Below are 26,120 nucleotides of genomic sequence, written 5' to 3' on the forward strand. Positions count from 1 at the left end.
AAAACAGGCCTCAACAGATACAAGAAGACTAAAATAATACCATGCACCCTATCAGATCACCATGGATTAATAAGGCTGTTCTTTAATAACAACAAAAACCACAGAAAGCCCATATACACGCCAAAGTTGAACAATGCTCTACTCAATGATAGCTTGGTCAAGGGAGAAATAAAGAAATCAAAGACTTTCTAGAATTTAATAAAAATCAAGGCACAACATACCCAAACCTATAGGATGCAGTGAAAGCAGTACTAAGAGGAAAACTCATAGCTCTGAGTACCTCCAAAATGAAACTGGAGAGAGCATATACACTAGTAGCTTGACAGTACAGCTAAAAGCTCTAGAACAAAAAGAAGCAAATGCATGCAGAAGGAGTAGATGGCAGGAAATAATCAAACTCAGAAATCAACCAAGTAGAAAAAAAAACCTATATAAAGAATCAACAAAGCCAGGAGCTGGTTCTTTGAGAAAATCAGTAAGAAAGATAAACCCTGTGCCAAACTAACCAGAGGGCACAGAGAGAGTATCCAAATTAAGAAAATGAGGAATGAAAAGGGAGACATAACAACAGAAACTGGGGAAATTAAAAAGATTACTAGATCCTACTACAAAGCTTATATTCAACAAAACTTGAAAATAAGGAGGAAATGGATCCTTTTCTACATAGATACCAGACACCATGGATCAGATAAACCATGTAAACAGTGCCATAACCCCAAAAGAAACATAAGTGGTGATTAAAAGTCTCCCAAGCAATAAAAAGCCCAGGACTAGATGAATTTAGTGGGAAATTCTATGAAACTTTCGAAAAATATCTAATATTAATACTCTCCAAACGATTCCACAAAACAGAAATAGAAGGAACACTACCTAGTTTGTTCTTTGAAGCCACAATTAAACTTGTACCTAAACCACACAATGACTCTACAAATAAAGAGAACTTCAGAATAATTTCCCTCATGAACATTAATGCAAAAAAAAAAAAAAAAAACCCAACAAAAATTCTTGTAAACTGAATCCAAGAACACATCAAAACAATCACTCACCATGATCAAGTAGGCTTCATCCCTGGGATGCAGGGATGGTTCAATATACGGAAATCCATCAACATAATCCACCATATAAACAAACTCAAAGAAAAAAAAACACACGATCATCTCACTAGATGCTGAGAAAGCATTTGACAAAATTCAACACCCCTTCATGTTAAAAGTCTTGGAAAGATCAGGAATTCAAGGCCCATACCTAAATATAGTAAAAGCAACATACAGCGAACTAGTAGCCAACATCAAACTAAATGCAGAGTAACTTGAGGCAATCCCACTAAAATCAGGGATTAGACAAGGATGCCCACTCTCCCCCTACCTATTCAACATAGTACTAGAAGTACTAGCCAGAGCAATTAGACAACAAAAAGAAGTCAAAGGTATAAAAATTGGAAAGGAAGAAGTCAAAATAATCACTATTTTTTTTTCAAAATAATCACTATATACAGATGACATGATAGTATACTTAAGTGACCTCAAAAATTCCACCAGAGAACTTCTACAGCTGATAAACAACTTCAGCAAAGTGGCTGGATACAAAATTAACTAAAAAAAATCAGTAGCCTTCCTCTACTCAAAGGATAAACAGGCTGAGAAAGAAATTAGCTAAATGACACCCTTCACAATAGTCAGAAAAATATAAAATACCTTGGTATGACCCTAACCAAGCAAGTTAAAGATCCATATGAAAAGAACTTCAAGTATCTGAAGAAGGAAATTGAAGAAGATCTCAGAAAATGTAATGATTTTCTATGCTCATAGATTGGCAGGATTAATAGTAAAAATGACCACCTTGCCAAAAGCAATCTACAGATTCAATGCAATCCCCATCAAAATTCTAACTCAATTATTCATAGAGTTAGAAAGAGCAATTTTCAAATTCATTTGGAATAACAAAACACCCAGGATAATGAAAACTATTCTTAACAATAAAAGAACTTCTGGGGAAGGGAATCTCCATCTCTGACCTCAAGCTGTATGACAGAGCAATAGTGATAAAAACCGTGTGGTATTAGTTAGGGGAAGGACTGAAGGAGTTTGCAACCCCATAGGAAGAACAATGTTATCAACCAACCAGACTCCCCCAGAGCTTCCAGGGACTAAACCACCAACCAAAGAGCACACATGGAGAGACCCATGGCTCCAGGTGCATATGTAGTAGAGGATGACCTTGTCTGGCATCAGTGGAAGGAAAGGCCTTTGGCACAGTGAAGGCTAGTTTCCCCAGTGTAGGAGAAAGCCAAGGCGCTGAGGTGGTTGGGAGTGGGAGCACCTTCAGGAGGAGGAATGAAAGAGGGACAGAAAGGGGAGACCATGTGAAATGTAAATACATAGAATGTCCAATAAAATGATAAAAAAAGAATTACATTTTGTTTTTAAATACCTGAGGCACTACTCCCACTGCCCGCCGAAGACTTTCCAGGCTCACATCTTGTATATTTTGACCAGCAAGGTAAATGCTACCTTTTTGAGGCTCATAGAATCGAAACAGCAGCCTCACTATTGTGCTTTTTCTGAAATTAGAGATGAAGAAGGGTTAATCAGAATCTGTTGTCATTAGGGAAGCTCTATTTAACTCCAGTAATTATTTTCCTATGACAAAAATTCATATCCAGAATTATAAGGCAATAATGTAGAATTTATAAATAACTAAATTACCCACCCTGACCCACTACCTCCTACAATGGCCACTTTCTTTCCTGCAGGGACTTCAAAAGATACTCCACTAAGGACTTTCTGTCCTTCAATGTATTCAAAATGCACATTATCAAAGGCCACGGTGGCTGTTTGTGGTGTTATTTGAAGGGGAGATGCCATCACTTTGTCCTAGCAGGGAAGAAAAAACAAAATCAACTTAATATACTATTTAGAGTAACCTCTATATACAATGTTTTTAATTAACAGAAAAGAAAAACTGTTGGAAAGGAGGTTTATGTAAATGGAGTAAGGCTACTTCCATACTCTTTCCTTACTCCTCATTACATACATATAGGTGGGTAAGAAATTCCTATATATTTTGATTGCTAGAATATTTTCTTGGTGAGGAGTTGGGGAAGAACTAATGGTAAAGAACTTGTTTATCTAACATAATCATATTAAGAATATTCTCTTAGAACAGTGATTCTCAATTTTTCCAATGCTACAACCCTTTAATACAATTTCTCATGTTGTGGTGACCCCCAACCATAACATTATTTTGCTAGTACTTAATAATTTTAATTATGCTACTGTTGGGAATGTGACATGCAGGATATCTTGTATGTAAACCCCTAAAAGGGTTATGGCCACAGGTTAAGAACAGCTGTTCTAGAACAACCCAATGTTCATGAGACAGTTTTCATGTTCCTTAGAAAAGACTACTAATATGCATTACTTACTTTAATCCGTGTGTCTACCTTGAGCAGAGTAAACAAGGTGTTCATATCTATGAGTGCTTGCCTTGTCTCTCTATATACAGTTCCCAGGAAATTAAGGGGTAATGAAAGTTGAAAAAGCAGTCCATTCACCATTACTAGATCTCCAACAGTAAGGGCACCTCAATATGCAATCAGAAGAAAGAAATGGTATAAACTTTCCCAGTTTAAGACAGAATTTTATAGCCAATTTCTATGACACACAGTTCTAAGTGTACATAATCAGCAACATTTAAACTGACACAAACTGCACAGCCTATGAATGCGTGAAGTAGGTAAGGTAGTAATTTGGTGTACATTGTATGGAAAGGGAAAAGCATATTTATACATTATGTTTAATATACAAAAAGAGTGACTTAAGTAATGATAGAAGTGGAAGTTTAAAAATAGTCTCATTTTTCCTCTAAGGCATAAGTAAATATTTCTTGTATAGTATAAAAATTGTAAACAACATATATTAAAATTTAGAGTGAATGGCTATCTTGACCAAGAATAATGATATATCTTATATTACTGTCACATGAAATGAATGAGGAGCAAGCACAGATATTACTTGTAAAGGGAAAAAACTACAAGAAAGATACTAGTAATTATAAAACAAGTCTTTTGAACTAAAAAGTAAATTAATGCCAGTACTTTCCAGGACTATAAGAAAAATTAAAAATGTTAGATACTAAAGGATTGATGTCTCAAATTAATAAAAGCATTATTAAATATTAAAAAGTATCACAAAAGTAAAATTTTTACATGGTTAATTAAAAAAATGTTTCTCCTAAAGAATCAGGTTACAGACCCATAAAATGCATAAATAGTAAAATTCTTACTTTAATGAGTAAGTGTTAACAAAAGGAAAAAAAGAATTACCAATAAAATACATTCTGATAGGAAAATAAAAACACTCCAAAATGTCTAAGTATTTTGTTGATCACACTTTACAATTAACACAAAACATTTTATTCATTCTATTAACCCATTTATAATAATCTCTAAATATGATACCCACAGACCCATTACCTGCTACAATTCCCTGACTGGCAAGCACCATTATGGCTGTTAATCCAACACTGAAAATAGCACTCTGACCAAAATTCAGCATAGCCAGAGTAGAGGTGCTTTTCAATGAAGCAGTCTCATATGTCTTCAGGAATCCATCATATCTTTGTGCTTCATATTTTTCATTATTAAAATACTACAAATATATAAAAATAGTAACTATGGATGAATCAGAATATATTCTCTTTTATACAATTGGCATACATTTTATTACACTTGATTTATGGATATACTTTATTACAGAACCTATATATAGTTGAATTTTGAAGAAAAAAGGGTCAGCAGGAGTGGAGAGAAGATAAGGGATAATGGAGGAAGGTGAATAAAATCACAATATATTATATACATATATGAGATTATCAAAAATAAAAACAGAAATATATACACATATACATGAATATATATATTTACTTTCAATATTAGATTACAGTATTTCTAAAGTTTTCAAATAATGCATTGTATTAAAACTCATCCAATAAATATTTAGTAACTAGCTAATCAACTGGCACCTAAAGCGTACTATTTAAATAAACATGCTTTCTATTTGTGACACTTCTTTCACAAAGTCTTACCCTGATACCTTGAATTCCCAGTTCCCACTGCCCTCACAATATCATGGCTTTTTATGAGTCATATGAATACTTATTTTACTTTTCTAGCACATTATAAAATCACAGGACGTCAAGGATGACACTGTAATCTAATTTTACCACCTCCGCCCATTATAGCACTTAGCACAGTGGTTTTTTTGCATGAGGTGAATTCAGCAATATTCAGTGAGTGAATGCAAATATGAATGAAATAATTAAGGAAAAGCACTATACCAGGCCCTCTGAAAAATAAGAACTTGCATATCAACTAAATTAGCTATTATTTATTTGTAATCAGTATTCTAATCATATTTATGATCACTTATAAACTAATTCTGAAGGCAAAATTATGGTATTTCCAAATAAAAACTGAAGAGGAAACACAAGAAAGAAGAATTTCTAAACAAAAGAAAAATGAAGTGGTGTTATTTCATCATACCTAGAGAACCCATTCTAATCTGATATTCTTGCAGTGACCATTAAATTAAATAACAGAACAAATCTTAGTCTGAAAGACAGACAACAAGATACTTAAACAGATTACCTTCACAGTTTCATAATTCAGCAGTGAGTCAATAGCAGCGTTACCTGCATCATTATCTGCTTTGTTCATTTCTATTCTAAATCTAGTTCTGTAAGACAAAGATTTACATATCATGAAACATTTGCTATACCATAAATAACTTCTGCATTCTTGACTAGCCTCTGGGGAATATCATACCTCCAGCGTGTAACTGCAACTGTGAATGCTGTATATGCACCAAGTGTTCCTAGGGTTACCAATGCGAACTGGGCACCACATTTGTAATACTGAGAAAGAAGTCAAGAGAAGAAACGAGAAGTGGTTAAATAGCCTTTGGGTCTCATCATTCACCAATAAATAAGAAAAGTGAGAGATTTATCATATATGTAAAAAAACCTGTGGCAACATTCTGTATCATGTAAAATAAGATGGAATAAAATAGCATTGTAAAAGTGTGAAAATACTTATTTTAGTAAAATATGATTATGAATCTTGCTTAATTATATTTTGAACCAAAATTATAACTGGGTATAGCAGTTTTATTTAAGTATAAAACTTGGCAAACTGGAAAGCCTGTAGAGAATATTATTACTTTCATTGAAAGTGTTATTTAAAATACTATGTAACTCACATAAATAAAAGCATTTCTTTTCTTAAAATTATTGTTTTAAAAACAATAAAATGAAACAAAATTTTTAAAGCAGTTAATGTTCTCACTTTAATGCATCACAGCAGCAAATTTCACTCAAAGGATATTTATAAAGACTATGGTGCTGGTAAGTTACCTTAACCAATAGTGGATTAAAAATCAAATACCTTAAACAGTCACTCAAGTTAACAAGAAAAGAAAGTTAAATGGTACCCGCCACAAACTATAACATCAATTTCTTTTTTAAAATAATTTCATAATAAATTTATTGTATTGAAATTATCACCAATGAGTTTCATGTAAAATGTTTTAAAAATAAAGTAACATTAATATTAAAATGAAAGTATATAATAATAAGCTTAAGAAAAACATTACTATGAATAAAATGCATAATAAAATGTCATATCCATTCACAATAAAAATTGTCAGTGTTTAGGAATAGCGCAACTCCTCAATCTCTTAGATTTTTCAAAGACTATCAGTCCAACATCTCAATGAAGAATATCCAAGATCTCCCCAGTGATGCCAAGAACAAGGTATTCATTCTAACAGAAAAAACATTGCAAGGAGTTCAATTTCTTGTAATAATTTGTCTCTAATTCAGTTTCTAACTTTCCTTACTTTTCCAAAGAATACCATCAAATTCTAACACTAGAACAGTTTAAGCCTAAAGAGGAATTAATTAAAAGATTGCATTGTTTTAACATGTCAGGATCCATAAATTGAAATGTAAATATTCATGTGACATACTAAATTCTTGTGAAAAAAAACAAAAAAACTCAAAAAACAAAAAAACAAAACTAAACTAAAAACATTAGAAGCACTAATCCAAGATCTAGGTGACTAAAAGAACAGAGAATTTAGACAGTCCTTTGCAGATTGTGGCAAAATAATAAAACAAACTACACAATCTTTCTGGCATCATGGTATACAGAAGAACAATAGCTTCAAATATTCACTTGCTATTAATAAGATTTTAAGATAAAGCTTACTATGAAAAACGGATTACTTACCAAAACACTGCTGACGAGTGTCATCTCAAACACAATAGGGAGAAGATTAAATACTAAAGCACTGAGGACAAAACTAATGCCCCTTGTCCCTCTGTCAATAGCCTTAGATAAAGCTCCTGTCTGTCTGCTCAGATGGAAACCCAGATCCAAGTTGTGAAGATGGAGAAATACATTTTTTGCTATTCTTCGGATTGAATTTTGTGCTACTTTGCCAAATACTGCATTTCGAACTTCATTGAAAAAGGCAGCTCCGGCTCTTGATACACCATCTAACACAACAAAAGAAGAAAGTAGAAGGGGCATAGAAACGTTAGAATCATAGCAGTGTAAGTGGCAAGGCTGCAGGAAATCTTTGTACAATGAATAGTTCATCCAATAAATAAATATAACACAGAATATTTATACTAAAAGAAGCCTAGAACTCATCTACTCTAACAAATACTAACCTTTTCATCATCAGGAATCCCTTTCCATGTTATTTGACCCTAGATTTCAGATGCTGAAAGATTTTTTTTTCCAATTAAAATACTTTTAATGTAGAATAGCCCAGATGGCCTCATTGTGGGTAAGTGCACAATATCTAATTCAATTCTCTCAAATAACAATTGTGAAAGGCTTAGATGCTGAAGAGTCAAGTGCTTTTAGCAAGCCCCTGCTTCTGCTCTGAAGTCTTATAAAACGTCCTTTCAAATATATGAGGCCCCAGTGCATTTGAAAGAATACTTTCAAATTGTATTTGCTTGTCATCGTCACTGAGTATATTTTAATAAAGCACCAATGTTCATATATCATTAATTAGCTACTTTTGTTTAATATTAACAGTGAGAAAAGAATTGGCTTTCCTCGAGAGGTAACCTATAAAAAGTCTAGTGAAGGTGGTGGCAATGGATCTAATGTCTTGTTTTATATTATCATTTTCTCAAACATGGAAAATACTTCCCTATCACGGAATTTTTACAAAGCATATTATACAATAAATTTTTGAAAACAGAAAAAAATCTCACAGATAATAATAAAAATCCAAAATGCTAAGTTGTATTTGTAGTTAAAAGGTCATCTGCTCAAATATGATGAAACCTTCTTGAAGAAAGTCAACACCTGTAGACAGATTAAAGAATCACACATACAGCCAATCAGAACTGCTGTTGCCATGGTTGCAACTGTATTTGGTGCATCACTCAAGTTCAGCATGTTTCCCGACATCTGGTTGAGGCTGTCTACAGCATATTTAAACATGAAAGGAACAACAATATTCATGGCCTAAAAATAAGAAAAAAACCAATTACCCATCATACATAAAACATTTACACAAAAGTACAAATATTTTCCTTAAATTATTATTTCTGGTAATATTTACTGGAATACATTTTTTGGAAATGAAATTATTTTTCCAATTTATAACGATAAAAATCTTTGGCACTAGAAGCTCTGCTATTTTAGGATTCCTATGCCAAACTGCCATGTTAATATTAATTTACAAACTATGTCTTACATTATAGTTATCTATGTATATATTTTTCTTTCCAATTATATCCTTGAGGGTTTATAATCATATTACTCTTTTTTGTACTACTCCTATAGAATGTTACATTTTGCCTATAGAAGGGGATACATATTTTAACGTGATTTTTTTTTACCAGGCAGGCTGAAGTTGAAATTATATACCAAAGACGATCATAAAAGCTAAAACGTGATAAGTATCTGTGATTGATTCATTATTGGGGGAAAATACCACTGCCAGATCTGTTTAGCCTACAAGAGTCTTTGTTCTACTATCATACAAAACAAATCTATCAAATATCAAATGGTTTCATTTGCCTTGCATTTCTTTTAGAATATACTAATACAGGTTTGCAAATTTATCAGACTACCAAAGTCCTTTTGAAATGATTAAATTACAGACTTAAAAATTGCAAACAATGAATATGGCCTATTAAACACACTGAAAAGATACCACCTGCTTTATTGCTATGATTCACTAAAGAGAAATATAGAAGAGAACACAAATTTTTAAAAAATGAGACAAATTTAAAAATATTCAGTAACTCAGGTAAAAAACTCAGGGGGTAAGTCTTACAAGTAGAAAGAATTAAATACAAGGCTTCAGGACCTGAAGGTAAAGTTAAAAAAAAAAAAAAAACTAGATCACAAATACAAAGACTATTTAAAAAGTTAACAGATGAAAAGAATAGTCATGAAATTTGAGACCATACAAATATCAAATCTTTGAATTATAAGCATAGAAGAGAGAGCAGAACCAGGTCAATGTCAAAGACCTGATCTGCAGCCAGATTTTGGAAGAAAACTTCCCCCAAACTAAGGAAAATCATATGCATACAGATATAAGAAGCACAGAGAACACAAAACAGAAAAGATGAGAACAGAAATTCCCTATGGCATACCGCAGTTGAAACATTACCAAATATATAGAACATCATATATCAATAACTACAAAACTAAACACATACACACAAAAATCCAAATAACCAATCCATAAACAGATTAATGAAATGAACAATTCTCAAAAGATACTTCTGAAATAATTTTAATATATAGAATATATAAACTACAAAATTAAATAACACATATATCCAAGTGCAATCGATAAATGTGTTAATGAAATGACCAGAGAGTTTTCAAAATAAGGTATACAATAAACATGTTAAGAAGACGTTAACATCCTTAGTTATCTGGGAAATTCTAATTAAAACTGTGTTGAGATTCCATCTCATTCCATTCAGAATGTGTATCAACAAGAAAATAAATGATGGCTTGGTGGATAGAATCACACAGCTCAGCAGCAAACTAGGGTGACTGCCTCAAGCAAGGAGGAAGAAGAAAATTGATAACTAGGACCGTCCTCTAAGAAAATAAATGACAACATATGCTATGTGAAGATGTGCGGACAAGAACCTTTATTCACAGCTGGTTGTGTCAACTGGTAGAGCCATTCTGGAAATCAGCATGAAGCTACACGGACCCACACACGCGCGTGCATGCGCTCACACACACAGGACTACCATATGAACCAGCTATAGTACTCCCAGGTATATACACAAAAGAATCCTACCACAAATAAACTTATACACACATATTTACTGCTACTCTATTCACAATAGCAAGAAAATAGAATTAGCCTAGATGTTTATCACAGATGAATGGATAATGAAATTTTATACAATAGAATTTCACTCAGCAGCGAAGAGAAATTACATTATGAAATTTGTAGTTAAGTAGAAAGATCCAGAAATTAATTTAGTTAAATGACTTAACCCAGGCTCAGAAAGGCAAATAGCATATGTTGTCATTCATAGCTGGATTGTAGCTTTTAGTATTTATGCATGTATATATATGTGGATTTGAGTATAGGGATAGGTCATAAAACTAGAAAAAAAAGGATCATTAGAGGGGAAAATGAGATATTGAGGCGAAGAGAAATGGTCAGCTTTGAAATTATACATACAAATAACATACAGATTGATCAGATTCTACCCAGGAATGGAATGGAATGGAAATCAATGCATGTAATAATAATTAGTGAAAAAGAAGCCATGAGTTTTGAAGTAGTGAGGAGGGATATATGAGGACATTTGGAGGGAGGGAAGCAAAAGGAAAAATGTTTTTTATTACATTATAACTTCAAAGTAATAATGATAAAAGAACATAAAAACAAAAAATATTCTAAGAAATTCTCAATGAATAATAAATACAACTTGGTTTTGTTTTGAAAGAGTGAGTCTATCCCCTGAATTTTCCTGGTGCTCAGATTATCATGGCATCTCTCCTCCCTACATCTCTTTTGTTCCTGCTAAGATGCCATGATAATGAACTAACTCTCTAAAATGGCAAGCAATGCCTTTTAAAAATAAAGGCTGTCCTGGTCATGGTATCTCTTCACAGTAGTAGAATAGTGACTAAGACAGAAGTTGGTACCAGGGAGCAAGGTGTTGCTGTGATAGGTCTGGCCATGCTATTTGTTGGAAGGATATGGAAGACTTTGGGACTTTGAATGAAAGAAGCAGTTGGACACTTTAAATGGGGCTTAACAGACCATCTTAGTAGGAACATGGAGTACAGTACTAAGGGAGATTTGAATTGTGGGAATCCAGACTATGGGGTTTCAGAGGGGAAGAATACTTTTAAGTGGACTAGAGACCATTCTTGTGATATTTTGGTGAAGAACTTGGTTGTTTTTTGCCCCTGTCCTAAAAATTTGCCTGAAGCTAAATTGAAGACTTTTAGATTAGTGGTGTGGGTAGAGGAAATGTCAAGACAGCCCAGTACTGATAGAATTTGTTTGTTATTGGTAGTCACCCTTATGAAGATCTATTTTAAAAAAGCAAGCTGAGTAAAAACAAAGGCAAAATGAGTAGATTGAAGAGAGAAGAAACACCAGGAAATGTAGTGTTGGAGCCAAGTCCAGTGCTCAAGGATATAAAAAGTTTAAATGAAATAAAGGGAGTAGTGGCCTCAGGGTAAGACCTCACATAGCTAAGCTTCCAGCTTATAAAAATGAATTAAAAGAAAGCTCAATCAGTTAAGGAAACCAACAAAAACAGAAAGCTGATGCAAATAAAATTGAATTAGGGGGTCAAATTCCAGCTACAACAAACAGTAGAACTTGGCAGCATTGGTCATATAGTTTTAGCTTTAGAGTCAAGAATACAAGAAAGGGGTTGTAAAATTTCCCTCAGAGGCTAAGGAAAGCCAACGAAGCCAGAGTTGTGTCAGTTGTTTCTGCATGGAAGTGCAGAGAGGCCACTTCATGAAGTAATGATACCTAGATTGCCTTGGAGATCCCAAGATGTTGGAAATGCCAGAGTTGTAGGATATCTACCAAGCAAAACTGCAGATTATATTTGGAACCAGCCCAAGAGAAAGAAGTGTATTGTGGTTAACAACACTGAAAGGTGTTGGAGAACTGGAGTGTTTGATATCAGACATGGAGATGCAGAAATTGGGAGTTTGTCCTGCTTTCGTCCAGAATTTCTTCACTATGCTTCATTCCCTCCCTTTTAGGATGGTAATGCATATTCTGTGCTATTTTATTTTGTAAATATGTCATTTTATTTTTGCTTTTGCTTTTATGGGGGATACTGTTAAGAGACTGCATGGGTTTCAGAAGAGACTTAACTTTTGACTTTTAAACAGTGTTAAGACTGTTGAAAGCTAGGAAGAATTTTTGAAGTTGGACTAAATGTATTTTGCATCATAATATGACTACAAGCCTATGGGGAATGTAGTAGTTTGAGTAAGAATTGCACCCACAGGCTCATTACTTAATGTTTAATCACCAGGATTAGGAGGTGTGGCCTTGTTGGATGAAGTATGTCAGGTGGGGATGGACTTTAAGGTTTCAAAACCCCATGCCAGAATCCAGAATCTTTCTCTGTGCCTACAGATCATTATGTAGTTTGCTCCTGCACACAAACATGCTCCTTACCATTATGGTAATGGGTCAAACCTCTGAAACTGTAAACAAGCCCCTAATTATAATTTTTTAATATATTTTTGTTATGGTATCTCTTTACAGAAGTAGACTAGTGACTAAGACAGTCCACTTCTCTAACAAAATCTATGTGGGAATTTGCTTTTTATTGTGGCATTGTTTGGAACCTGGACCTTTTTACAGAGTAGAATCCTGAGACGGATTTGTACAGGTCTTATGGAACTCTTTTAATTGTGGATGCAGTTATTGTGGAGCTATAATAGGTTTACTAAGACAGCTGCTATAAAGCAAGGCAACTGCTAGTGACTATTCTATACACATCCATTGTCTTCCCGTGTATCTACTAGAGTTGATGAAATATGACGCCACTGCCAAAAGCTGACTGGATGCTAGCTCTATGCTTTTGGACCTCCAAGCCTTCAGAACCATGATCTTAAACAAAATGTTATTCTTTTTCCTGCCCTTTCTATATAGTCGTAGCTGTCCTGGAATTCACAATATAGTGCAGGCTGACCTTGAACTCACAGAGATCCAGCTGTCTCTGCCTCTCTAGTGCTGGGATTAAAGACAAGTGCCAAAACATCAGGCATCAAAACCCCTCATTTCAGATACTCCACTGTATCAGCAGAAGCTGGACTAAGGGACCATAAAGAACAGCCAAACATATCAAACAAATGTTATATGTATATGCTACCAAAATTACTAGCTAATAAAGTCAGTTTGCTTAGTCCCTCAAAAGCTAGTTAATTATAAATTTCCCTTTTCTAGTCATAACCATGTCATATAAGGAACCTGATTCTTTCAGACTCTTCAATATCTAAAGTCTTCGATAATTAATTTTGTTCGCTGTGGCCTTTGTTAACTAAGGGCACTGACAATACTGCTGCCAAGAAAGAATGGATATCTGAAAAAGTGAAAGAGAATTTGGTTCCTTTGTTAACCACCTCTCTAGTCACAAAAGAGGGTGGAAAAATGAAGACCAGCAAAATTACAGGGATATTTGATGAGCAGGACAAAACAATGAAAAAAAAAAAAGAGAGAGAGAAAGGTTGTTACACAAATTTGTAAGGGCTATTAGGTAGTTGCAGGACCTTTATACAACTGAAGTCTTTATTCATATTAAAGGGAAAACCCGAGGCAAATATAAAACAAAAACAAAGTGATTTGCAAAGCTCAGATGTAAAATCTTTTATGTTTTATAAAGTAATTAACTCATTAAAATTAGATATGAGAAATAAAGCAAATGTCTTAAAAGAATCCTATCTCTTAGATGAAGAGCTACAGGCAATTAATGGCTGCTTAAGAGGGAAAAAAATCAGTCTTCTTTGGGGATGAGTCCTGATAGGTTATGTAATTTCAAGTAACTGGCCCCAAACACATGTCCATATCAACAACATTAAATAGAAACAGCAAGTTTTACTTATATATACATACCTGTGTGAGTATGCATGTATATGTAATAACAATAATTAAAGAAGGCATGAAGTGGAAAGGCACTAGGGAGCACTCAGGAAGAGTTGTAAAGGGGAAAATGTTGGGTCAAAATGATATAAATACAGTACTCATATATAAAATTCTCAAAAAAGCAATAAAGTAAATGTGAAAAATAAGGATTTCTGTCCTATAAATACAATTCTTCTAGTTTACAGTCTTAGTAAGGGTTACTATTGTTATGATAAAATACAATATGACCAAAAACAACTTGGGGAAGAAAAGTTTTCATTCAAACTTCCATATCACAGTTCAACACTGAAAGCAGATAAGACAAGGACCTGGAGGCAGGAGCTGATGCAGAGATACATCACTGAGGAGTGATGCACTGGCTTGTTCTTTATGGCTTGCTCACCCTGCTTTCTTATAGAGCTCAGGACCAGCAGCCCAGGGGCAGCAGCACTAGCCACTATGGGCTGGGTCTTCCTTCACTATCAATTACTAAATTTAAAAATGCCCTACAGGCTTGTCTATGGCCCATTCTTAAAGAGGCATTTTCTCAATTGAAGTATTCTCTTCTCAGATGACTCTCCCTGTGTCAAACAGAATATAAAGCTAGCCAGCACACTTGCATTTAAATCTTACTTTGGGGGACTGACAAGATGACTTAGTGGGTATAGACATTTGGCACCTAGTTTGGCAACATTACTTTAATTCTTGGGACTCACACAATAGAAGCAGAGTTATACTCCAGCAGGTTGTACTGTGACCTTACAGTACACATTGATATAAAAAGTCACATATATATTGATATAAAGATTTTTTTATAAAAATCTTAAAGCAAGTGGAGACAAAACATGAAATTTTAGCTGGTATGGACAGCTATAATAGCTCACAACAATTTTACCCATACAAACATAAAATTTCACACTAAAGGCCTATTTACCTTAGTAACATTTATTCAACTCAAATAAGTAAGTAAATAAAAATGTTTTTAGAAGCTTATTTTGCATATAAAGAGTAACCAGAACAGAAAACAACCTATTGAATCAGACTGTAGCAGCATATTTGAATATGGACTTTAAGAAGGTGAGCCAAGATGTACAAATGATTTGTATGAATAACACATACAACAAATCTACATATGAAAGTGAAACATTGTACTTGTAAGAAATTAACTCAGTTTTTTACTCAACATAATAGTTTGATCTTGGAAGAATTAAACATAAATGGTGAAAAAAAATACAAAGGATCTGCATTTTGTTGTCAAGTAACGGATACCTAAAACATGCTACAGACAAGCAAAAAAATCTATACGTCAAAATTGCCACAAGAAAATCATTTATTTGATTTCATAGCTAGAACACAGAACCAAAAACAAATTAAAGGACATGGGAAAGTAATTAGCTTATAATATCCTTACCTCTAATAATCAAATCTAGTAAATACATTTTCTTATATAAAGTCATCTAGGAGACAAAACTGTAGGAGCATATCAGACTGTTACTAAACAACAACAAAAAAAACATGATATAAGCATCTTATAAAAGTTACATGAGTTTTTACTTTATTCATTAATTTGTTTGAAGCAACATTAGCATTTGGATTAACTGCTAATGTAAGTCATCCTGTTATAGGTAGGACTCCTAGTTTTCTGTTTGATATATAAAGAACATAGAAATCACTCACAACTATAAAAGTTAGACTGAATAACCATAACTTTTCTTGACTCTAACAGAGAACTGGGAACAAAGGCCAATCTGTTACCCCAAAATTTAGAAGACAGACAGATATATATACAAAATCATAATTTTGAGGGAGAAACTATATCTATAGCCAAAAAAAAAAAAACCACAGGTAAACTTGATATATTGATGTATAATTGATGGAGATAGGGAGGGTTAGATTAAGAGATGAGATCCTGGGGGGCCTATATGTTCATAACTTGTAAGCCATATTTTTATGGAGATAAACTGTGGGTGATTGACTCAATTAGAGAAAAATGTTTATTTTGGCTCACAGTCAGAGTATATGGTAGATGTACACAGAGGAATAACCTGCTCAATTCACAAAGGCCAAGAAAGGAAAGAAAGAGAGAGTGGAGGGGGAAAGAGGAAGTAAAACCAAGATCTCAAGCCCTATGACCATAAGATTTCCAAATAAACTCTACCTTTTAAAACCATCTTCTAGTGATGCCATGGGCTAGGGAACAAGCCTGCAATACCAAAGCTTTACAAGAGGGAAAAAAATACCCTCATTGTTTAAAGTAGGGGGTGGGGAGTAAAAGTTTTGAAATATGTTCAGAGTATTGGGTTCTCATTAATAAAGTCTTTTCCTGGAGGGAAATTATTTTACCAAAGACTAACTGACTTGAGTTTTATAACTATATAATAAACCCCGAAGAAGGGGGATACCCACTTCTGCTTCTTGAGCCTCTCTGTCTAAGCTAATTGCAGAGGTGAAAGCTGAGAAGCAATTGTAAAGGTCACATCAAAGGGTCAGAGATTCATTTCAAATCTGAGACCTGATCAAGGAATTATAGAAGTATTTTCTTTAAACCACTTATAACCACATCAATAGAGCTCCTTTAGAATAGCAAGGGATTACAGCTGAAGAGACTTCAACTTTGAGAACCCATTTGAAAAGGAGAGATGGAACAGTGGTTAAGAGCACTTGTTGCTCTTGTAGAAGACCCGGATTCTGTTCCCAGTCACCATGTGAGGAATTCACACAAATCTGCAATGCTAGTTCCAGGGAATTAAACTCTCACTTCTAGCCTCTGTATGCACCAGAGCTACACATGGTCCACATATACATTCAAATAAAAATATCTCATACTAATAAAATATAAACAAATCTTAAAAAAAAGAAAATGCTGGTAACAACCAAAAATAAACTAAAAATAATTTTAAGGAAAAGGGACTGGAGACATGAATCATTTTTTGCTCTTACAGAGGATGTGTGTTCAGAAGCAAACACCCTCTTCTGTCATTCATGGACACTTACACACATGTAGTATTCACTTACACAGTCATATACATATTGATATAAAAAGTTTTTTTAATAAAAATCTTACAACAACTGGAGACAAAACATGAAATTTTAGCTGGTATGTACAGCTATAATAGCTCACAATAATTTTACCCATACAAACATAAAATTTCACACTAAAGGCCTATTTACCTTAGTAACATTTATTCAACATATCATGTTCAGATTTCTAAAACAAGTTTACAATGAAAACTAAAAGGCAATAAAGATATAAATAGACAAAATAAGCATTAGAGTAAGATTTGGATGCCCTGTAATCAGACCAGGAATTTATTTTATTTTATTTTATGGCATTGGCTACTGAACCTAGGTCTTGCACATATTACACAAGTCCTCTTTCACTGGACTATATCCTCAGTTTTTAAAACATGATCTTTAACAAATTTGAAATACTACGCCATTAAGTTCCCTGGACTGGCCTTAAATTGCTGGCCCTCTTCTTGCAGCCTCCCAAACAACTGAAATTACAGACCTGTGGAACCAGGCCAGGCTTCAAATAATACATTTAAAATTACCTTGAATATATTAAAAGCATGCTTCAGTAGGAAAAAAATGAGTATAATTTATATAGACAACAAGGACACTTCATAAGGAAGAATCAAAAGGTTAGACTGGAAATCAAACATAGTGTAACAGAAAAAAAAGAATGTGTTTAATGAGCTAACTGATAGACATAAGACAATCAAAAATTAAGTGAACTGGAAGACATATTTGAACAATGTGAACTGGAGAAAATGAATAAAAGTAGAAGAGAATATTCAAAACCATGGGACCATTTCAAAAGCTGTTCTACACACACACACACACACACACACACACACACACACACACACACACACACACACACACAAACACGTATGCATACCTACATATATTATGATATTATAATACAAGTCAGAAACAAATATGATATCATAATGGTTATTTTTATCTAAAATTATTAACATCAAACCAGAGATGTAGGAAACTTGTAGAACAAGCAGGAAAAATAAAATGTATACCATGGCCTATCACTTTCAAGCCACAGGAAATCAAAGACAGCGATAAAGTTGAAAGAAGCTGAAGGAAAAATCACTCTACCCGTAGAACACCAATAAAAATAACATTAGACTTATTTTTGAAAACATTTAAAAAAAAGGACAGTGAAGTAAACGACATAAATTACAGAATTAAAAATAAGTCCTACAACCTAGAATTCTGTACCCATTGAAATTTTTCCATTAAAAGAGAAGAAATGCTTTCTAAAATGCAAATTTTAAAGGAATTCATTCATTGTCATGACCTGTGACCTCTAGAAACTATTTTACAAAGTTTATCCAAAAAAGGAAAAAAATGATCAAAATTTTAATGCATGTAAAAATAGATATTTGTTTGAGAGAAAAATAAATGTACACAAAACAGACATTTATTATTTGACCTAAAATATAACTGATTCTTCAAAATAATAAAAAATATACTGAATAATCAGAGCTCTTGAATAAACAAAATGACAACAATCCTAAATGACAGCAGGACTACACTGGAAATACTATTCTTTACACTACCCATGCAACAGTGCAGTGTTATATGAAAGTAGACTTAGATTAGTTACAAATGTATAAGCTCCACAGCCAACACAAAACAGTAAGTCAAATGTTAAGAGACACAGAAAACAATCATAAATTGTTCAAAGACATAAAAATTGATTAAAAAACAAAAGCAAAACTGAAAGAATAGGACAATTGTCTTACTTTCCTATTGCAATGACAAAACACGATGACCAAGAAGGCAACTTATCCCAATCTATAGGTTGTCTATTTATCCTATTGACTATGTCCTTTGCCTTGCTTTCCAGTTTCATGAGGTTCCATTTATCAATTCTTTATCTTAGAGTCTGAGCCATTAGCGTCCTCTTTAGGAAATTTCCCCCTGTGCCAATGAGTCCCAGGTTCTTTCCCAATTTTTCCTTCATTAGATTGAGTGTATCTAATTTTATGTTGAGGTTCTTGATCACTTGGACTTGAGCTTTGTGCAAGGTGACAAATATGGATATATTTTCATTTTTCTATATACAGACAGCCAATTAGACCAGTAGCATTTATTAAAGAGGCTTTCTTTTTTCATTTATATATTTTTGGCTTCTTTGTCAAAGATCAGGCATGCATAAGTGTGTGGTTTTATTTCTGGGTCTTTAATTCTATTTCATTGATCAATGTGCCTGTCTCTGTACCAATACCATGCAGTTTTTATCACTATTGCTCTGTAGTTTAGTTTGAGGTCAGGAATAGTGATTTCCTCAGAATTTCTTTCACCGTTAAGAGTTGTTTTCGATATTCTGGGTTTTTCTTTTTTTTTTTTTTCATTTTCTTTTTTTGCTTTTCCAGATGAATTTGAGAATTATTCTTTCAATGTCTTTGAAGAATTGTATTGGGATTTTGACAGGGAATGCTTTGAATTTGTAGATTGCTTTTGGTAGGATGGGTATTTTTACTATGAAATTCCCTTTCAGTGGGGAGGGGGAACTTGTAGAGTTTACCTCCAACATAAAGACAGCATCAAGTAAGGGTTGGGGTTGTCATCCCACAGTCAAAAACTCTGACCCATAATTGTTCCTGTCTGAAAGAATTGCAGAGACTAAGATGAAAAAGAGACGGAGGAAAAGGAGGTCCAGCCACAGGCCCAAATTGGGATCCAGCTCACGGGGAGGCCCCAAGGCCTGATACTATTACTGATGCTATGGAGTGCTCACTAAAAGGGGCCCATCATGACTGCCCTCCAAAACACCCACCAAGCAGCTGATAAAGTCAGATGCCCACACTTACACCCAACCAATGGACAGAAACTGGTGACTTCTGTGGTTAAATTAGGGAAAAGCTGGAAGAAGCCAGGATCAGAGTAACTCTATAGGAAGACCAGCAGTCTCAACTAACCTGGACTCCTGCAATCTCTCAGACACTGAGCCACCAACTAGGCAGCTGATATGAGGCCTCCAACACATATACGGCAGAGGACTGCCAGATTTGTACTTAGTCAAAGATGCACTTAAAACTCAAGAGACTTGAGGCCTCAGGAAATGGGGAAGTGTGGTGTAGTGGGGTGGGGGATGAAGACATCCTCTTGGAGACATTGAGGAAAGGAGGCATGGGAGGTGGAAATGTCAGAGGGTGGACCCAGAGGCAAGCATGGTGCTAAAGCTGTAACTGAGCGCTTATGTCCACAAGCAGGACACAGATCCAGCAGTAACTGGGAATGTGGTGGGCTTAGTGACACACCTCATCCAAGGCCATATCTCCTAACCCTTTCCAAACAGTTCCACTAATGGAAACTAAGTATTCAAACATATAAGCTTATTGGGGCTATTCTCATTTAAACCATCACAATGTAAATTTACAAAATTACATATATGGTCAATATTAATAAAACAATTATAATAAGAGATGGTCATGATAGAATAACAAGCATCATGACACAACTTTAAATAAAGCACAGAATGTATTCAAAGAAAATATAGGAATACATTCCATAGTAATATTAATCAAATTTATTTTTAAAAGTTGAAATAATTTTATTGATCTTAAAAATCAATTTTTATATCAAAGACATATAAAAGAAATAAAGAGGGCCACTATCATAAATGAAATGGCAAATTTTAAAGAATATAAAAATAGTAATGTGTAGACACTTAACACAAAGCAAAAATGTTTGAGGTAAACTATAAATAAATAAATAAATAAATAAATAGACGAATCCTCTATTATAGTTGGAGACTTCCAGAAGCACTTCATTAGTAATTACTAAAAGTAACAGGCAGAAAATAAGTAAGGATATGGTTGGAGTAAATATTATCAACCAATGATATATAAAATATTAATACTTCATCCAACAATAGCAGAACACACACTGTTTTCAAGCTAACAACAATCACTCACAAAAATAAAGCACATTGTAGGCAAAAAATAAATCCTAACAAATTAAAAGAAATACATGTCATATAAAGTATGTTTTTAGATAACAACAGAATTAAATTTAGATATCAGTATCCAAATAATAGCTGGCAATATTTCAGATTAACCAGCACACTTCTACTAGCACATGGGTATTAAAAGTTTCAAGAAAACTTTTAACGTATTTTGAACTATATAAAATTACAGGATGGAGATAATGCTTAGTGGGTAGAGTGCTTGTCTAGTATAAAGACCCAGCTATACTACTCCTGGGAATATACCCCAAAGATGCTCCAACATCTAACAAGGACACATGCTCCACCATGTTCACAGCAGCCTTATTTACAATATACAGATGCTACAAAGACCCCAGATGTCCTTCAACAGAGGAATGGATACAGAAAGTGTGGTACATTTACACAAAGGAGTACCACTCAGCTATTAAAAACAGTAACTTCATGAAGTTCCTAGGCAAATGGATAGAACTAGAAACTATCATCTTGAGTGAGGTAACCCACTCACAAAAGAACACACATGGCATGAATTCACTGATACGTGGATATTAGCCCAAAAGCTTGAAATACCCAAGATACAATTCACAGACCACATGAAGCTCAAGAACAAAGACCAAAGTGTGGGTGCTTAAGTCCTTAGAAGGGGGAACAAAATACAGGAGGAAATACAGAGGCAAGGTGTGGAACAGAGACTGAAGGAAAGGCCATCAAGAAACTGTCCCTCCATTCAATATGCAGACACCAAACCCAGTCACTATTGCTGATGCCAAGAAGTGCTTACTGTGCTCCAACATACAATAAGGACATATGCTCTACCATGTTCATAGCAGCCCGATTTATAATAGCCAGAAGCTGGAAAGAACCCAGATGTCCTTCAGTAGATGAATGGATACAAAAATTGTGGTACATTTACACAATGGAGTACTACTCAGCTATCAGAAACAATGACTTTATGAAATTCCTAGGAAAATGGGTGCATCTAGAGAATATCATTCTGAGTGAGATAACCCAGTCACAAAAGAACAGATATAATATGCAGTTACTGATAATTGGATACTAACCCCAAAAAGCTCTGAATTCCCCAGAAACATCTCACAAATCATATGAAGCTCAAGAAAAACAAAGGCCAAAAAGTGAAAGCCTTAGTCCTTCTTAGGAAAAAAAATAAGTGTATAGCACCCTCTCAGAGTGTGGTACACCTGGACCTTAAATGATTAGTAATCCAAGAGCTAAGAATATAGCCTTGTGGCAACTTTTGGTATTCAAAAATCATTATGTTTAATCTATACACACCAAGAAAACTCTGACTGTTTCCATGTTCTGTTCTGTTCTAATGTACTTTATGCTTATGGTAACTAGTAGATTTCAATGCATGCTATCAAACCTCTAAAAGAATTAAGTACTGACAAAAATATATTCATATAGTGTTATGCCAAAATGCCTTTAAAAATCTATACATGTATCTCTCTTCTTTAAATAAAGTTGTAAGAGGGGAAAAAAAAAGAAGTGCTTACTGATAGGAGCCTGATATGGATGTCTCCTCAGAGGCTCTGCCAGAGTCTGATACAGATGAGGATGCTCACAGCCAACCACTGGACTGAGCATGAGGACCCCAATGGAGGAGTTAGAGAAAGGACTGAAGGAGCTGAAGGGATTTGTAACCCCATAGAAAGAACAATGATATCAACAGACCCCCCACCCCAGAGCTCCCAGGGACTAAACCACCAACCAAAGAGCACACATAGAGGGATCCATGGCTCCAGCTGCATAAGTAGCAGAGGATAGCCTTGTTTAGCATCAATGGGAAGAAAATTCTTGGTCCTGTGAAGGTCTGATGCCCTAGTGTAGGGGAATGCTAGGGCAGGGAGGTGGGAGTGGGTGGGTAGGGGAGCACTCTCATAGAGGCAGGGGGAGGGGTATGGGATAGGGGTATTCCAGAGGTGAAACTGGCAAAGGGGATAACATTTAAAATGTAAATACAGAAAATACCCAATAAAAACATGTTTAAAAAGGCTTCAGTTCTATCTCCAGTGCTGAACAAACAGAGTGCTAAGGCACACAGCTGTAATCCTAACACTTGGAAAGTGGAATCAGGAAGATTAGAAGTTCAAGGCCAGCCTTGGCTACATTGTGTATTGGAGGCCAACCTTAGCTACATGAATATCTTGTCTCAAAAATTCCAACAATAAACCTATAAAATAGAATTTATAATTTATCATTATTTGTAGAACATAGAGAAATAATAGAGGAGAATTTATATAATTCAAAGCATATAATATAAAAGATCTAATCTGGATAGTATTCAATTCAAACTGAGAATATAAACCCAACACTAAAAATCCCAGACTATATGGAGGTTAGGAAAAACTAGCATATAACGGAGCCTATATTAATACAAAGTGTTCATAAAATAAGATATGAATTCAGTTTTAAAAAAATAATGATGGAATAAAAGTACAACAATCCGTCTTTGCAAATCAACTACAAAATAACTGTAGCAAAAGTAAGAAGGAAAGCAATTATCCTTTTTTAAAGATCTGGACATTAATAACTTTAAAAAATTATAAAATATTGTTTAGAATAATCATTTATACTAATATGTTCTAAATTACCTCTCATAAAAAGAAGGGCTTTTTAAAATCTTTTTTTTTTACATTAACCAAATGTGGTTTATTTTTGAAAATTGTTTAGCTGTTTGACAATTTTTTAGGGTCTCTTTTTTTGTTTTGTTTTTGTTTTGCATTCTTAACATGTTGTACAAAGCTCAAGTCCAAGTGGATTAAGGACCTCCACATAAAACCAGGTACACTGAAACTAATAGAACTGAAAGTTCAGAAGAGCTTAGAACACATAGGCACAGGGAAAATTTTCATCAACCAATGGCTTATGCTCTAAGATCAAGAATCTACAAATGAGACCTCAAAAACTTGCAAAGCTTCTGGAAGGCAAAGGACATTGTCAATAGGACAAAATGGTTTTTTTTTTCAAACTACAACTCATGCTGACAAGGATGTGGAGCAAGGGAAACACTCCTCTGTTGCTGGTGGGAGTGCAAACATATGCATCCAGTATAGAAATCAATATGATGGTTTCTCAGAAAATTGGGAATCAGTCTACCTTAGGAACCAGCAATATTATGTCTGGGCATATACCCAAAAGATGTTCCACCATCCCACAAAGACACTTATTCAACTATGTTCATAGCAACTATATTCATAATAGCCAGAAACTGGAAACAACCTAGATGTCCCTCATTGGAAGAATGGATACAGAAAATGTGGCATTTATACAATGGAATATTACTCAGCTATTAAAAACAATGACATTATGAAATTTGCAGGTAAATCAATGGAACTAGAACATACCATCTTGAGTGAGGTAAACCAGACTCAAAAAGATAATGCTATGTGTTCACTAATAAGTGAATATTAAACTGTTAAATAAATGATAATCATGCTATAATCCATAGACCGAGAGAGGTCAGGTAAAAAGCAGGGCTCTGGAGAGGCATAGATCTCCCTGGGAAAAGGAAATAGAAATAGATTTTAAGGTCAGACTAGGAGTGGGTAGAGACAGAACAGGGAGGGACCAGGTGAAGGGGATGGGGAGAAAGTGTAGAGACAACTGGAATTGGGGGTATTTGAAGGTATTATGGAAACAGTACAGTAAAACTTCTTGGTATGTATGAATGTGACCCTAGTGAGAAGTAATAGAGGATACAGAGTCTGAACTGGCACTTTTTGTAGCTAACCAGGGCTTCCAGTGGTGGGACTAGGTAGCATTTGGTTATTGGCCAAGGGGGTCCTATGAAGCTCTCTAAATACCCCAGAATGATGCTAGGTTAAAGGATGCTCTCTAAAAGTTGACAGTGGGGGCCCAACTTGTGAGGACAAGTTCCACTCAGCTCACTAAACATAGAGAGGTAATTGAAAATACTCATATATGGGTGCCTTTTCCAATCATCATAAGAGAGGCTTCCTCCAGCAGATATGGGAGTGGGTGCAGATACAGCCAGACATTATGCAGTGAGGAAGGGGAAGGCAGAGGGGGAGGGAGAAGGAGAAGTGGGGAGAGAGGGTGTGTGAAAGTGAGAGTCAGTCTAAATTGGAGGTCTCCATTGGGTCACTACCCTGGAGCTTGGGGAACCCCCCTCAAAAAGGTGGAGGAAACACTGTAGGAGTCAGAGAGGATGAAGTACACTACAAGAGCACAGCCCACAAAATCATTTAAGGGCTCACAGAGACTTCAGACAATCAGGAGCCTGTATGGGTCTGAGTTAGGTCCTCTGCATATATTAAGCTATGGTTGTATAGCTTGGTGTTCTTGTAGGACTCCTTACAGTGGAAGCATGTATCTGATTCTTTTGGCTCCTCTTGGGACTTTCCTCATACTGTGTTGCCTTGTCCAGTCTGAATAGGAGGGGTTTTGCCTTGTTCTATTGTATCTTGTATAGATTGTTGTTTCTTGGAGGTCTATTCTTTTCTGAATGGAAATGGAAGTGGAGTAAGTCTGGGAGGGTAAGTGGGGAGGAGCTAAGAGGAATGGCAAGAGGGGAAACTGGTTGACATGTATTATATAAAAAGAGAACCTATTTTCAGTTTTTTAAAAAAGTAATTTCTATATGCCACTTTCTATAGGTACTCATAATTTCCATCTACCTCTTCCTTTCCCAGATCTAAGAGAAAACAAACATACTTTTAAAAGTTTCTCTATACATTTTGGTTTCTTTATAATTAGCCTGCAAGAATTTGGAACAGCAATTTTCATTCTGAGTTCTATTTGTTGGCTAAAGAATCAAATATTAGCATTCTAAAAATATTTTAATCATCAACGATGTTAGCTTAGCTAGATTTCACACCTTGATATTGACCTGTCACCAAGCAACAGAAAGCTGTATTTTTGAAGGACTGGGATTCACTCTAAAAATAAATCCTAATGTAAATGTCATTACTGAAGACTCCTCC

The 26,120-nt window shown here is 34.7% G+C and overlaps 1 protein-coding gene across 1 annotated transcript in view; it reads right to left on the reverse strand.

Moving 5' to 3' along the window:
- ABCB7 (ATP binding cassette subfamily B member 7) overlaps nucleotides 1-26,120 on the reverse strand; it is a gene marked incomplete at its 5' end in the record, with an annotated part of 130,758 nt that overhangs the window by 25,205 nt on the left and 79,433 nt on the right. The window contains 8 exons of the mRNA XM_080910300.1: nucleotides 2,431-2,560; nucleotides 2,710-2,873; nucleotides 3,425-3,582; nucleotides 4,475-4,649; nucleotides 5,648-5,735; nucleotides 5,825-5,913; nucleotides 7,289-7,557; nucleotides 8,416-8,548. Coding sequence (XP_080766426.1) covers nucleotides 2,431-2,560; nucleotides 2,710-2,873; nucleotides 3,425-3,582; nucleotides 4,475-4,649; nucleotides 5,648-5,735; nucleotides 5,825-5,913; nucleotides 7,289-7,557; nucleotides 8,416-8,548 — 1,206 coding nt within the window. The remainder of the gene's footprint in view (nucleotides 1-2,430; nucleotides 2,561-2,709; nucleotides 2,874-3,424; nucleotides 3,583-4,474; nucleotides 4,650-5,647; nucleotides 5,736-5,824; nucleotides 5,914-7,288; nucleotides 7,558-8,415; nucleotides 8,549-26,120) is intronic.

Source organism: Micromys minutus (genome assembly GCF_963924665.1).
Source record: "Micromys minutus genome assembly, chromosome: X".
NCBI lineage: Eukaryota > Metazoa > Chordata > Mammalia > Rodentia > Muridae > Micromys > Micromys minutus.